Below are 15,183 nucleotides of genomic sequence, written 5' to 3'. Positions count from 1 at the left end.
GTCAGGCACAGAGCCTGACTGGGGAGCAGACGAGTGTCTCTGCCCTGGAGCAGTCACATCCCTCAGATGGGTGGACCAGATGGCCGAGGTTGGTAGCATCATCAACAACCCAGCTTCTATCTGCTGCCACCCTTTAGAGGAGCCCATACAAGATGTGAGCGACCGTGGCAAGTCTGACAGGTGGCAACTGGAGGAGTCATCATAACTCAATCATCTGTCTGCACCCCGAGACCCTGCTCTCCCTAGTCTGGAGCTTCCTACAGCTCCTGTCAACAGCAAGAAAACTATCAGGGCTTGAAAACTTAATATAGTTTGCTCAACAGTGGGTCTCAGGCAGCATTTGGCACCTCATTCGGGCACCTCTGCTAAAATGGTGCATTGCTTTTAGGGGTCAACTGTGCCCCGACTACTGTTGTTAAATGCTGTTAAACTGTCCCTAATGGCTGCAAGATCAGGCTGAAACTCTGGCACCCAATGTACCTTCAAACAAGGAAATGTGTTCAGAATGATGGCTTGTGATGTGCCCAGGCTCACAGCTGACTAGGGCTGTGAAAGTCCTTTTGAAAGCAGAGCCCAGGCTAGTGAGTCCAGGGCAAGAGGCTGAGAGCACTCCCAGTTTCAAGCAGATGCCTCTGCTTCCTGGTTCACATAGATCTTGACCTTTCTTGTTGCTACAGCACTTTGAGCTTTCAGTCATGGTCTACATGGTTCTGATTAAGGCAATTTACTAATAGTTTTGTCTGTGTTGTGGTTTAATTTACTTTATTTTGCCATTTTAATTCAGTATTTTCAATTATTTCTTTTCATTTTACTTTATTACTTTATTTCAAACTAGGCATGGCACTCAAATAGCTACCCTGTCCTTCAAAAATCCAGGTAAACTAAGAAAAAGCTCTATACCTACAGCATAAGGTTTTACTGGCAAAGATGTATTACATAAGAGCCTGAAAGAATCACTACCCCAGCCAAGACAACTGTGTTACCAAAGCCTCTAGCAGGTTTTGCGTAGCTGTTCCAACAGAGGAATGATCTTGCTGGCTGAGCTCATGTTATTTGGAGAGGTGATACAGCCTCCTGCCAGAAAACCTCCTGCATCTCTGTTACAAGAGAATGCTGCTGACACAGGCACATGGTAAAGCCAGAGTAGCAAAGGATCTTCTGCTGTGCCAGAGGTTTAGGTGTGATAATGCCGTCATGACATATTCCACAACCCAAGTCCAACTTAACTGTGAATGCAAAACAAAATAGTTCAGACAACTATGTGGGTTTTCAGATACGATTTTTGCGGGGCTCATGTGCTGCAGAGAACATACCCAAGTTACCTTTAAACAACACAGCTAGAGTATCAGATGTTCTTCAGCATTAGTTGTGCCAAATACATACATGTTGATTTAGGCCACTTCTTGGCAGCATAAACTGACCATTATGGAGCTTGACATTGCTAATACCATACAATTTTTGAGCTCATTTATCAGAGGCAAGCCAGTGTTTCCTTGCTGCTGTCAGTAGCATAGGGACATTAACACTTAAACTGATCAGGCTTCACTTTCTGTTCCTGGTAGAGATAAGGTGGAAGCTTCAAAACTTTATTTTCTTTTCAAGCGATGTACTGAGATTTCCCCAGTTCAGATCAGTTTTGGGTGGCAGACTCCTGCTGTCAGAAAGGAGTACCAATTGGCTGGCTCCAGCTAGACCCAGCAGCTCCAAACCTCCTGTCCTGACTACCACTGCAGTTCTCCAGCAGCCCAAAGGCAAATATCTCAGCAATCTTCACCGCTGAAACAACTTGAGATACAGTAAAAAAGGGATTGCCTTCTATTTGCTTTAGTTGTGGGTTTGATGGAAAGTACTTCACCAGACAACCGCATTGCCTAATGTACATTTTTGGTCTGCAAGGAAACTACTTGCAGAATGCCAACATTTTGTGCTCGAGACCATGGAGGGTGGCCCATCCACTAGCTTGTTTTGGCTTGAGCTATTGTGGGTGAGATGCAGTGGGCCTATTCAAAGGCTTTTATCCACACGGTGCCATTCCAATTTATGTTACATGGTGGGCTTTCTGTTCAACTGTTAGGCTGTTTGTTCATACTAGACAAATTGCTGTGAGGGAGGTTTGTACACAAGCTGAGCCAGCATCCCTGCCTGTGGCCCTTACTTGCACTTATTATTATTACCACAACAGCCTGTGTTTAGGAAGTTGGTGCTCTCCACCTTATTACAGGTCCCTGAACACTTTATCCTGTAAGCTCTTTGTCATAAGAGAGCTAGGTAGGGACAAGAGAAACAGGAGAATTGCATTACTAATTTTAAAGTTTTAATAAAGCTAAAGTCTGAGACTTTTATACGAGAGAGCCATGAGTTTTGGTTTTGATGTTCACAAAAAAATTGCCAACAGAGTTCTGTGTACAGGGTGTTTTTGTTGCTTGGTTGTTTTTTTACTGAACTGTGCATAAGGGAGATGACCCCTCTGCTTTGTTAATCTTTAGTTATTTTAGAATTAAGTATTTCTCTAATCATGATTGATTTTAAGAACTTATATCCGCAATGTAAGTTATGTGTGGAAATCTTCAGTAGAAGTTCTGCAGCAGAAATTGTTTACAGTGTGAACTGTGACAGGTCCTATACTCCAGATGTTTTAAAACAATTGGTTCTAATATGTTCATGCATTATTATTACTGTTGCAGTGTGATTTATTGCTGGAGAAAACTGTCACAATTATAAATGTAGCGTCGAATAGGTCTTTGAACAAAATATCAGGAAGTAGTTGGCTGTGGTTCTGTAATTGTATCTCTGCAAATGTTTTCTGTTTAAAAACTGGTGTGTATCAGAGGCTTTGTCTGCTGCAAGCAGGGATTTTATCACATGTCTATGAATTCATTTAGGGAAATTTATTCTTGTTGATAATTGAAAATAAGAACTAATCTAACTTTGGGTTGGTTTTTTTATTAATTTTTTTCCTATATGCTGTTCAAGTGTTGTTGCTCAGTAATTCCAATCCCTAACAAATAATATCTAATGAAGACTTAAGGATCTAATTCAGTTTTAAGATGTGAAAAAAAAAAGTAAGAGTATTTAAAAAATTCGGGAATTTTATCCAAGAAGCAGTGAAAGGTCTTGGGAATCCCAGACTGAGAAGTTGCACTAAAGACATACAGAATTATGTGCTTCATGGTGAAGAGGAGTCTTTCTCAGCTGAGACACAGTTACTTGGTTTGTATAAGACTGAGTGAAAGGAGGGTCAAAGAGGATCTTGAGTTACTCTAGACATGTATCAAGCTCAGAGAAGAGCCTGTGAATTTGCCAAGAAGAAATCCACACATCCTTCCAAAAGCACGAAGTAAAAGTTGACCTCTAACACACCATTCGTGACCTGTGATTTCTTCTCTCTTCCTATCTGCTGATGCATTTACCAATACTTCAGGGCCCAGCCAGTGCCATTTTGATTCACCATAATTTCTACTGCAAATTGATTTCACTTCTGGAAATCATTGAGGATATTTGGACAGGGGTTTCCAATTCAGTTTCCTCTGAAAGGGATGCAGTTTGCAGGCCAAAACCTCTTAGTCTCACACCAGTAGGAGGGAACTGGAGACAATGAAGAATTTGTGTCATGCTCCAAGCCAAATGCTTGTTGTAAACGTGCCCATTCAAGCTCTGTGCATACTGTGTAAGCACCATGCCACAACTGAAATTGTGAAAGACAGGAGAAGTAGGTGAACACCTTTTCAAAAGTCAAAAAGAAATCTGAAGTTTTTTGATTTTCAGTTAATTTTTCTTGTTCCTAATTACAGGCAACTCAGAAGAGTAAGTATCCTCCAAATATGAAGTGATGGATGTTGATTTATTTGTCTGAGCCCATAAAAATAAGAAGCATGTTCTAACTTCCTTTTACGTTTCTCAGAAATTTGAGTTTTTAACTGGTTTAGATTTATTAAAATAAGTATAAAGAGCATGTAATCAATGCTGCAAAGAGTTACTCCCACAGGCTGCTTACCAGAAGTCTAACTGTGATATTCATAGATTTTCATGTTTGCAGGATCAGGCCTTTAAATCTCCTCTTAGCATACTAATGCTTTCATTGACAAAAGTGCAATGCTATAAAATGTACACCAAAGATGCATTTTGTCACCGATTCTAGATATATACATATACATACACTAAATATACTGCATATGTAATATATGTATGAGGCTATGTTTATATACACATTAAATATATTGCATATATATGACACTATGTTTTATATGCATACACTACAGATAATAAAAGTATCAACCTTTTGTCATTATGAAGTGATGATAATTGTGTAATACAAACTTGCAGAGAACAGCCATCTCACTGTACAGACAGTTTAGCAGTAGAAAACTTATTAAGGAGGAAATTAAGTAATTCTGAGGCTGTGAAAACTTCCTGTCTGTGGAATACACTGTTGTACAAAAAGCATAATGTGTGAAATGAACTTTAGACAAAATCCTTAGGTCTTTGTTTGCAGTTGTTGCTTCAGTAAAAAGTACAAATGTAGTTTATACTATTGTAAATAGTCTGTTGTCCATTAAATATCTTCAAGTTTAGCATGTCTACTTTCAAAGCCTGTACTGGCTGCATGGAATAAAACTAGTCCACGGAAGTGTAAATCATGCATCCCATAGCATCATTCCCTTGGAATTTGGTACAACTCTTGTTGCATTAAATCTGAGTGGCAGCTGGGTGAACATTAATTGTCAATATATTTTACTCTAAAAGTTTTATTCTGCTCACTGAATTTTCAAAATTTGTGTGAATTCAAAACTAATTTTAGAAAAGATAAGTATGTTTTAACTGTGAGCAATCAAACTATTGACACTGAAGAATTTACTGAGTATTGAAATTTCTGTGGCCAAAATTATGTAGGCTTCTTGTGTATTCTCACAAAATAACTTACCATCCCTTGTAAGAAGTTCTGCTGCTTGAGCATTAGATGGATCTGTTGTGTTTGGTTATTCTTGTCAGCTGACATCCTGTTGTAGCACAGAACTTGAGCTATTATCGTAGAAGCTAAGTATCCTGGGTTTGACATCCTCTGTTGTGACATTTCTGTGTCATTTAAAGATGGACGCATCAGGCTTCCTGTTTAAGTGAAGGTTATCCCCTTCATTCTTTCTCTACTTGATGTAGATGGTTTTGTCTATTTTCTTTCCAGGTTTGCTCATAAGAGCATGGGTGTCTGCCGAAAGTTACTTCTGCACTGGATGTAGAGAAATCTGTAGCTAAAGCTCAGTTAATCCCTTCGATCCCTCTTTTCTGCTGCATCCATGAGCCCTGGTTCTGACCCCAGCATTGTGACTGAGTTATCGAAAAACCTTGCATTGCCAGTCTCAGTCTCTTTGCTGATGCTTCTGAAAAGATCAGTTCATTCTGTGGGCACCTGTCAGCTGAGCAGCAACAACCAGCAGCATGTAGGGTACTGCATATTATTCCCCATATCAGATATGATCTGAAAAGCAAAGACTGCACATGCCATGTGAAGAAGGACTAGGAAGAGATGGTGATCAACAGCTGCCAGTCCTTCCATGTGCACATGCAACTTGACAATAGCAGCCCTGAGCTAGGTCTAGAAAGGGAGAAAGGAACTGCACAGCTGTATTTCCTCGTGATTTGAAGAAAAAGGTGATGTTCTTAGATGAACTGGGTGACTAGTTTTTGAAACAGAAGTGTGGGACACAATGGCTTGAGAAAAGATTGGTTTTCCAAAACAGAGCATATTCTTTTCTCTTGCTGGTCATTAGCTGTGCTTCTGAAGACCAGCCCTTCACGGAGTAAGTTGTGCTAGAACACAATGAGCTGGTGACAATTTTAAGCTTTCCCCAGCATGTAATAACTCTGACTAATCGGTAGGTACATGCGCTGCAAGGACACTGATATTTTTGCCCCTTTGCCTGTTTAAATCACAGCATTCTGTGTGAGATGGTGCAGCCAAATGTGTGCTGGAATGCATAACACTGGCATGTATGCATGTTTCTAAAACTTATTTAACATCCAGCAGGATTTAGTCTGAGTTAGGGGTGTTGCTTTTAGATACTATCTCTTTCAGAGAAGCTTTTTCCTGATAGGATTTCAGAGCCACAGTTAGGGCAAGTGAATGGAACAGGGGATCCACTCTTCTGACCACACTGCCTGTGGTGCTGGGTTTAGGGGAAGCCTGGTAACACAGGCCCCTGACAACTCCTAGCAGGGCCTGCAACCCTTCTGCAGAAGGTCTTTCTGCAGGTGCTGTCCTGTTTAGAGAGAGAGTGTGATGTTACCTTTCCTGTTATATCAAGGTTAAAGTGGTTGGATCATTGTGATGGCTGGTAAGAGAAGGAGCTAGCCACAGCCCTCCAAAAACAGCCTGGTTTTCCTCCTACAATCAGAGTCATCTTTTCCATGGTCTATGCATATATATGCCTGATAAAGGGGATGCTAAAGGTGCAGTCTAAAAACCAGTACTTCTAGATGTTTGGCAGATCTGAACCACATTTGTGGTGTGGTGTAATTGTAAAAAGCTTTTAGAATATAACAGCATAGAACAGAATAGAAATAAAATAGGAATAGGTATAGAGATAGGGATTGAACTGAATGGAGTTAGAATAGGAAAGGATAGATAGAGTAGAACAGAATAGAATGGCATAATTTAGAATAGGACAGGACAGAACAGGGGACCAGACAGGAAAGGACAGGACAGGACAGGGGATGGGACAAGACAGGACAGGACAGAACAGAACAGAACAGGCAGAACAGAATGGCAAAGCACAGACCTAATAGCACAAAACAGGATAGCACAGACCAGAATAGCACAAAACAGAATAGTACAAAACAGAATAGCACAAAACAGAATAGCCTGCTGCACCTTGGTAGAAGGTCTGAGTGACTCAGCCCTTTAAAAGAGACAAAACAATTACCAGTGAATAGAAGGCCAGAGAGGCTGGGGGAAGGGATTGTAACATCAGTAAAAACCCTTGTTTTGAGACTCCACCTGCCTCTGTAGCTCAGAGGTTTCATCTCCAGTGACCACCAGCGTCACTGGTGGTTCGTGCAGTGGCCTGAAGACCCTCCTGAGATTCATTATCCTTACATACTGTGTCATATAACAGAGGGAGTTTTGCCATCTTTACATTTACAGTGAAATTTAGAGCTCAGTGTCAAATGTTTGGCTGAAAATGTCAGTGTTGTGTTACAGCTGAATGAAGCTTAGCCTCTTAAAATAGATGGTATTTTGTCCTAAATGTGTGATTTTGTTTTCCGTGCATGTACCCATCTTCCATAAATTCTAGATATTGAATGTGCCCCACAGGAAGGTAAATGATGGGAAAAATTGTATGCCTGAAAGGCTTCATATGAAGAAAGATTACTTTAAGAGTTTCTTCATGCGCACTTGCCTGAAACACCCTAAGCTTGTCTGAATTCCTGAGTCCTATTATTCTGCAATTACCAGAGTACTGGGGAATGCAGACACCTGATTTTATCTTCAATGGGGAACTCTGCATTGGCACTGCCTCGCTGATAGCAGTGAAAATTTTTCCCTTATTAATTAATATTAATACAATTACCCTGTTTTTAAAATATACATAAGGGGATCAAAAAATGGTAAGACAATTAGGTGGATTTGAGAATAAGAGTGGTCAGAAGGGTTTACTTATGTGATATTTTGAAAAAATAGGAGAATGGTTGCATAAGGTATGGATAAATGTTCCTTGTATATCAAAAATCTGTATGGAGGTGTTTATTTTGAAGTTTCTGATGCAAAATACAATTCATATCTCCATTGTAAAAGTCTCTTTTAGGCCAGTGTTTTCAGAGGTGTAGCTTGTGTGCTGATAGGCAGTTACTGGAGCATGAACAAAGAATGCCTGGTTTTAGAAATGTTGTATGTGTTGCCATTTGTTCAATAGGAAGCTGGGAAAAAAAAAACAACAACATTAACTTTGGTGCAGCATACACAGTGATAGAGACACTAGTTGTGAAATGCTGGTTTTATAAGTATAATTCATTATACTTTCTTTGATCCAGTGTTACAAATTAGGGTCACTCATGTCAGAAGATTAAAACCTTTTTGTCTCTCTGTGATATCAAACTATTCTTTCACAGTCCTTTTTATCTTACAGAGCAGAACTGAATTCCGCAGCTTCTTTGTTGGTTCAATCATGTTATTTGCAGCAATCATTTAGCTGGTTTTAGAACTAACATTATTTAGTTATACTGTCATTTGCAACAACAGAGGCTCTTTAATATCCTAAAAATGTTGAGAGACTTCAATGTTAGCTAGGTAAGCATATGTATAAGAGACCACAAAGAATTTGGGGACCATGGTGGGACTGCAAGGTAGCTAAATTGGATAGAAAAAGAAAAAAAAAAAAGCATACAAGTCAAAGTAAGATTGTACATCAGAAAAACTACAGCAATCTACTGAAAATTAGTAGATGATAGTCATGAGTAGCTTACAGTGAACCACAGGTACCAGCTTCCCTGAAGCACAGAAATAGGAACTTGGAGAAGCTTGTAAAAGGTGTCCTCAGGGAATCTTCCATTTTTTCACTATGATACCTTTAATCCTAGAATTGTCAAGCCACATGGAAAATAATAGGACTGAATAGTTCAGTCAGTTAAAAGTTAGTATTATTTCTTTTATCAAAAATATTAGGTCTTTCTGTGTTTCTGGAACTGTTAGGATTTGTATAAACTTTAAAAACAAGTGAAGTCAAGTATTGAACCTGTATTGCTCTTTCTTTTTTAATTTAAGATCGTTATCTGTGACTAAGCAGACTCTATTCAATAGAAAGAAAGAACTTAAAGCCAATGTTTTTAACAGATGATTCAACGAGAGACAGAAGTAAAGAATAAGGTAACTGCTGTGGCGTTGACAGACTCTGTTCACAATGTGTGGCATCAAGAAGCTGGGAAAACTATTCGAGAGTGGATGCGAGAGGTGAGGGCTGGTTTTTTTTAAGAGTTGGGGTATATACATCTGAATATGCCTCTATAAACATGTCTTTATCTGCTGATATGTTCCTTTAGTGTATGAAAGACAACACATTACAGGACCTTGAAAATCATACCAGCCCCTAAAATAACTGAGATTAAAGCCAGTCTGAACTTCAAAGCAGCCAAAATAATAAGAATCAAGTCCAGTATTTCTTCCCACTACACAGCAATATAGAGACATATATAGAAACATATACCAAGGCAGCCCACATGCTGCCTGGTATCTGGAGCAAAGTCCTGGGCGCATCCAGTGCTCCTGGCTTTATCTGTTGATGATGGAAAAGCTCCATGTCTCAATCTGATGATGGCAAACAATTCTTTATCTCAGAAATTTTATGAGATGTAATTACTTCTGCAGTGCTCTGAGGTTTTCTGATGAAAAGTCAGATTATTTGCCACTGCTTAGCTACCAACAGCTAGTTGGTCCAAGATGATCATGTGTTGGTTGATGGTAAGCAAAAACCAAGTTCCACCCTTGTGTAAAGGATGATGCCAGGCATTCATTATTCATATAATACTGAGGTGTGGGGCTGCTGAGATTTTAAAAAGAATACTTTTTAAAGTCAGACCAAGTAAACTTCCCTTTATTACTCTCTTCCTCGCCAGATGAGGCTCATGTCTATGTTTTCTGCACTCCTGTTGCAGAATTTAAAGCAATAGGTGCACGTGGCAAATTTAAACTAGTCATATCCTGAACTTCTTGTTAGACTTTACTTTTTTGGATGTATTTAGTGAAACTTTGTGTATAGACTGCCTATTCCTGACTTAACCTTACAGCTTTATAGGCCATTACTGATGGGAATAGAGGATTACCTGGGATGCAGCCTGACAGCTCTAACTTAAATGTTAAAAATGTAAAAAGTGGTAACCCCTACAGGCTCTGTCAGTAAAATCCCCATTTTCTTTATGGGAAATCAAAACCTTAAAATATATGTTATGTAGTAAAACTGAAATTTTAAATCCTGTAATTTGAATCTGACAACTCCATTTTTCTTTAAGCATTTAGTCTGAATAAGACAAGTGCATTACCTTTAATTTCATTTGCAGAAAGTAGATGTTAAAGAATAAGTTAAATGATTAATGGCCTAAAAAGTGGATGGAGTGTCATAACTTACATTAGCATTGAAAATCTCCTATAAGGAAGAAGTATTTTACACATGTGAAGTGTGGCTGAGTGGTATGAAGACTAGCATATCACCTGGATATCTCTTACTTTAATCAGGTTTAAGGGTACTGGTAAAATGAATAATAATTAAAATATACACCTAATGGCTGCCTGTCTATAGGGCTAATTGCTGTCATAGAAAGAATGAATTGTTAAAAAAGTAATTCTTCATTGGAGCTATCTCTCCTGTATCATTGGTGGCCTATTTTTAGTACCTATAGAAGTCATGATTTTTGAATTTATTAGGAGCTGTGATGAATGATAAAACAAATCATCCATTTACATATCTTGACACTGCTTTCTAGAATACTTATTTCTTACAGGCAAGTGTCACATTGTATATAAAAGCTGTTTAATTGTGTGCTAATCATCTGTATTATCTCCAGCTCTCTGATGTAGTATTCTACCAGTAGTTAATATTAATTCTACTTATTTCAAATTAATGCAACACTTCATAAAAATTCTACTTCTTTTATAATTTCTACCATCTTACATTTGCAATTTCACATTCAGCTGTTAATTAAAATTATACATGCAAATCGTAAAATGTATAAAGCTTTACTACTTTAAACCTTAAAGCCTTTGTGAAATACTTCCATTTTAACCATTTTTTTTAAAAGAAGTTACATCACAGGGTAGTGTGTTTATTGTTTTCATTTTTTTTTCATCTAATTCAATAGTTTCATTGATCTGCTGTTTCTTACAGAAATCCACCACGCTTTGTGAACTTCACTTTCTAATCTCATACAGCAACCCTTCCTTTATGTTGTTCCTGCTCTCCCTGGTCCCAGAACAGTAGGGTTGCCTTGACAAATCTATTCAAAAGCCATTCCTCGCCATTTATTGGTGGGGACTGAAGCCTTTGAAATTCTCTCCTTACTGCAACACAGCTGACATCTTCTTCCAGACCGAATGAATTAAGGAAATACAATAAGACACTTGATCTACCAGTCAAGGATCTTTCCACAGAGAGGACGGACTCCACAGTGCACAACTAGGGCAGCAAGCATCTACAAATGCACAATACTTGCTTGTTTACCAGAATAGCAATCATCCATTTTTGCTGTCATGATTGATGGAATGATTTTGTAGAAATCTGTCTGAAAATTCATTGGGTCTTTCTAAAAAGTTGTGAGTTTTGCTGGTTTTTATTTTCTTTCTTCTTCTTAATGAAGTTAATCAGGTTTTCAGAAAGAGAAAAATGAGCTTTGTTCGGCTGGCAAACCTATTAAAACATTGTTGCTTTATAATTAAATCTTTAATTCGGTACATTTGGTGTAATTTCAGCATATTTCATTAAGAGCGCATTATCTAATACTTTACTTCATAGACTCCTCTGAATAGAGAGTACTTGGAGCAAAACATTTTAAAAATTCATGGTAAATTCATCCTACTCAGAGGTTCAGGAATGGAAGGTAAATGTAAATACTTCCTGAACATAATTCCCCAAAGACCAATATTTGCATTTTTAAATGTTCATGCGCAGTTCATCTCAGCTGTATTTCCAATTATTTGCTATCTTGACGGCTTTCATTCATTTATAATCTGTTGTTCTGTGATTTTGCAATCATTCTTTCCTTCAAAACACCCTGAAAAATTCTGCTTTCTTAATGTTGGCAAGCAAGCAGGCTCAGCGTTTATGTGAACACCTATTGACAACTACAGAAAGGAAACACTTAAAATATGCAGTGGGTAATTGAGGCACGGGTTGGTCCTACTTAAGTCTGTTGGCACTCAAAATAGCACTTAAAGACATTCTATTTAAGCACATTACAAATCTCCTGAATTATGGTCTTACTCTGTTTACTTATTTAGTATGCACTTAAATCAACAGTTAGTGTGAATAAGTTAGTGTACCTTCTCCAGTTGCTGTTGGGAGTCATGTGTAAATTACTTAGGAGTATTTTGATGCAATCACTGTCCCTACTTTAAAAGTCAGTATTTACTTTTGCTCCAAGTTCTTGGCTTACCCCAAAATTGTCTGCCTGCTCTTACAGAACTGCTGCAACTGGGTGTCCAGCTCCGAGCCCCTGGATACTTTGGTGGAGTCCATGCTACCAGACTGCCCTCGTGTCTCTTCAGGTACGTCAATTTGTGCCCAGGAACATATTGTTTGTTTACACTTTTAAAGAAATAATGAAATTATTAATAAATAAATTAATAATGCATTTGGTTCTGAATGCATTTTAACCCTTCCATGGCAAGATATGGTTGCAGGTATATGGCTTCTGTTATTTTATATAGCCCACTTTTTTTTCTTCTTTGCTACCTGAGAGATTTAGCTTGTCTTGTCTCTTTGTAGCTTATATTGGTTTTAATTTTCTTTTCTCTTTGGCTTTAAGTAGTTGGTGACATGATAGGTAGGAGCTTTAAAAAAAAAGGTATGGTGAAAACTGGGAAACTTATCATAGATCCTTGAATAAATATCTAACTGTTATGTAGTCAAAAAGGTTTTACAGAAGTACATCAATGAAAGGTACAGCTAAGTGCAATCAGACACTTGTTTATGTAGCAAATTGTTTACAGTGTCCAAGAACGTTAATGTGAGATTTCTGTTGTTTTAGAAATACTCAGCCATGTTTTTTCATTAATGAATCACAGATCATAATGAGCACATGAAATAATATATCAAAACTTTTGTTAATGTGTAATAATTCCAGAAAGTAGATGCATTTGTCAATGTAACAGTAAAATCTCCTATCTCTGTAGGTAAGTAATCTAAAATACATAAAGCTGTTACAGAACTTTCATGTTTTGTTATCAGATTTCCTTAAAGCCATAGGTAGCATATTTCTGTAGAATATAAAATCAGGTTCAAAGGAAGACACAGCCTATACAATATTAATTTGAAAGCTGGAAGAGTGTTTGACCTTGCTCTGTGAGACTCAGTTGTTCATTTGACAAGTTAGAGATTCCTCTCTGTCTGGATTTGTGAGGTTGTTAATGAGACCTAACCTTGCAGATAAAATGTAGTTTACAGCAGGATATTTTTAAAGCTTGGAAAATTAACAGTACTTTGTTTGAGAGCTCAAAACAATCTGTAACTGCATTTCTGCTGTGGGCTAGGATCTAACCATGCAGATCATCAGCTCTGTGCAGATGCAGTGCGATAGCATTGACATTGCTCTTTGGTGCATAGGAAAATGATATATCACTAAAATTTTCATATAGTCAACATTCATCTACCAACTCTTTGCTCCCTTAGGGGAGAGTACTGAGTTTAAAAGAAAAATATTTTTCAGGAATGGAACTCTTTAAAACAGGATTAACTTCCAATCTCTGATGTCTGTGTTGTTGTTGTGGAAGAGTGCATGTTATAGAGGTCATTTTAGTTGGGTAAATAGGGGCTTGGATATGAACTAGTCAGTATTCACAGTACACTTGTGGCACTGGAAATCCTCTGGCTGAGCTTCTCTTCTCTTGCTTCATATTCATCATATGTAGATAGTGAAAAATTTATTCTATAAAATAAACCCTAACTGTCATGTAGAAAAAACAAACAGATGCTTTAATGGGGGTGTACATAAGCCTTAATTTTTCATTTCTGTTGAGGATTCATCATAGTGAGCATATTGTTTATACTCCACCTAATGAACTCCTAGCTACACTGAACTTTCTGGCAGAATTAGTTTAAATGAGGTAGGATTTCAGCCAACAGAAGTTGTAAAAGTTAGCATTTGTATTTCATGCATACATACAATGCCACTAGATTAAGCTCACTGATGTTTTACAAGTTCTTGTCAAAGATTTTGGACAATGATTTAAATGGCAGCAAACTATTTCCAGGTTGATTCTTTGTAATATAAGTACAGTTTAAAATAGTATAGCTTTATGTGACTACTGCTGAATTATCAATGTGCTCATATTTTTTTTTATATTTCTTGCTTTAATATCTTATATGGACAACTGTAAGACATATACAGAGGAACAGGTAAATAATCCCTACCATATGTTTATGTAAGTAATGGCATAAGCCAGCATTTGGATAATCTGTAAAAAATTTATGAAATGCTACCAGATTTAGGAACATTAGTATTTAATGTGAGAGATTTTATTTCAGTCTTTTCCTGAGAATTGCAGTACTGAAACAGTCCACACTCAGATGCTGGCAGCATTACCCTTAGTATACCGATGAATGACAGGGAGAGCAATCAGAGCAATGAGAGGAGTTTTTTTAAATATAAACCTTTTGCAGAAGGAATATTTGCTTGGAACCCCGTCTTTTGTCTGTGTTTGCGCTGAGAATTAGTTCAGGAATAACTGCCTCTTGGTCATATCTCATGAGCCAGCATTTTCAGAAAAAGGTTTCCATTCAGCATGAATGGGATTTACAGGAGCTCCCAGTTTGTTTGGGAGCAGTCCTGTTTCAGATTATGCCACAGTCTCTTGCTTGCATTTCCCTTAACACTCACTAGAGAGAAATAAATGGCCATCAAACTGGAGAAACAACTTGCATTTCCAGATACAGTTGTTGAAGCCTTTGATTAGAGTATTGTTAGGTACTTAAAATGTTTGCCATAATTCATTCATGTCTTAGTTACAAAAATGAATGAATAAACTTCAGTAATTAAGCATTGTAGACATGAAACAACAATAATACAGAAGAAGCAAGCCATAGCAAATCCATTCTCTGTCCCTAGTGGTGCTTTCTCCTCAGGCAGGAGGTGGGGTACTGTGAGAGTCCCACCTTCACACTTCCTCCACATCTCAAGGATTCGTTCCATGCTAGTGTCACAGTTCAATGACTTCTTGCAACAGTTTATCATCACACAATTACCCATTTAAAGCAGCTATCCTGTGTGGTATACATAATCCTAAAAAGTACCCTATGCAGTGCTGAGACAGATCTCCCAGGACAGGCATCTTCTATGAGACCTGGAGCTCCAGTTGAAGCTATCTGTCCAGCATTACGCATCTTCTTACTTTTGCCATATTTTTTCAACAAGAACAAGGCATTCTTCCTTATCAGAGAAGAGAATTTCCCTCTGTCATTTAGTCTTTGCCAGGCAGGGTTGTCTAGA

The 15,183-nt window shown here is 37.9% G+C and overlaps 1 protein-coding gene across 5 annotated transcripts in view; it reads left to right on the top strand.

The window, feature by feature from the left end:
- Positions 1-15,183, top strand: part of ARB2A (ARB2 cotranscriptional regulator A) — a 283,581-nt gene that overhangs the window by 194,556 nt on the left and 73,842 nt on the right. For all 5 annotated transcript variants that reach the window (XM_031046203.2, XM_005145965.4, XM_031046204.2 and 2 more), the window contains 2 exons: positions 8,825-8,941; positions 12,160-12,244. In XM_031046203.2, the coding sequence (XP_030902063.1) occupies positions 8,825-8,941; positions 12,160-12,244 (202 nt within the window). The remainder of the gene's footprint in view (positions 1-8,824; positions 8,942-12,159; positions 12,245-15,183) is intronic.

This window comes from Melopsittacus undulatus, chromosome Z, assembly GCF_012275295.1.
Source record: "Melopsittacus undulatus isolate bMelUnd1 chromosome Z, bMelUnd1.mat.Z, whole genome shotgun sequence".
Classification (NCBI taxonomy): Eukaryota; Metazoa; Chordata; class Aves; order Psittaciformes; family Psittaculidae; genus Melopsittacus; species Melopsittacus undulatus.
The sequence above is the reverse complement of the archived record's forward strand: the minus strand, read 5'-3'. Positions and strand labels throughout refer to the sequence as shown.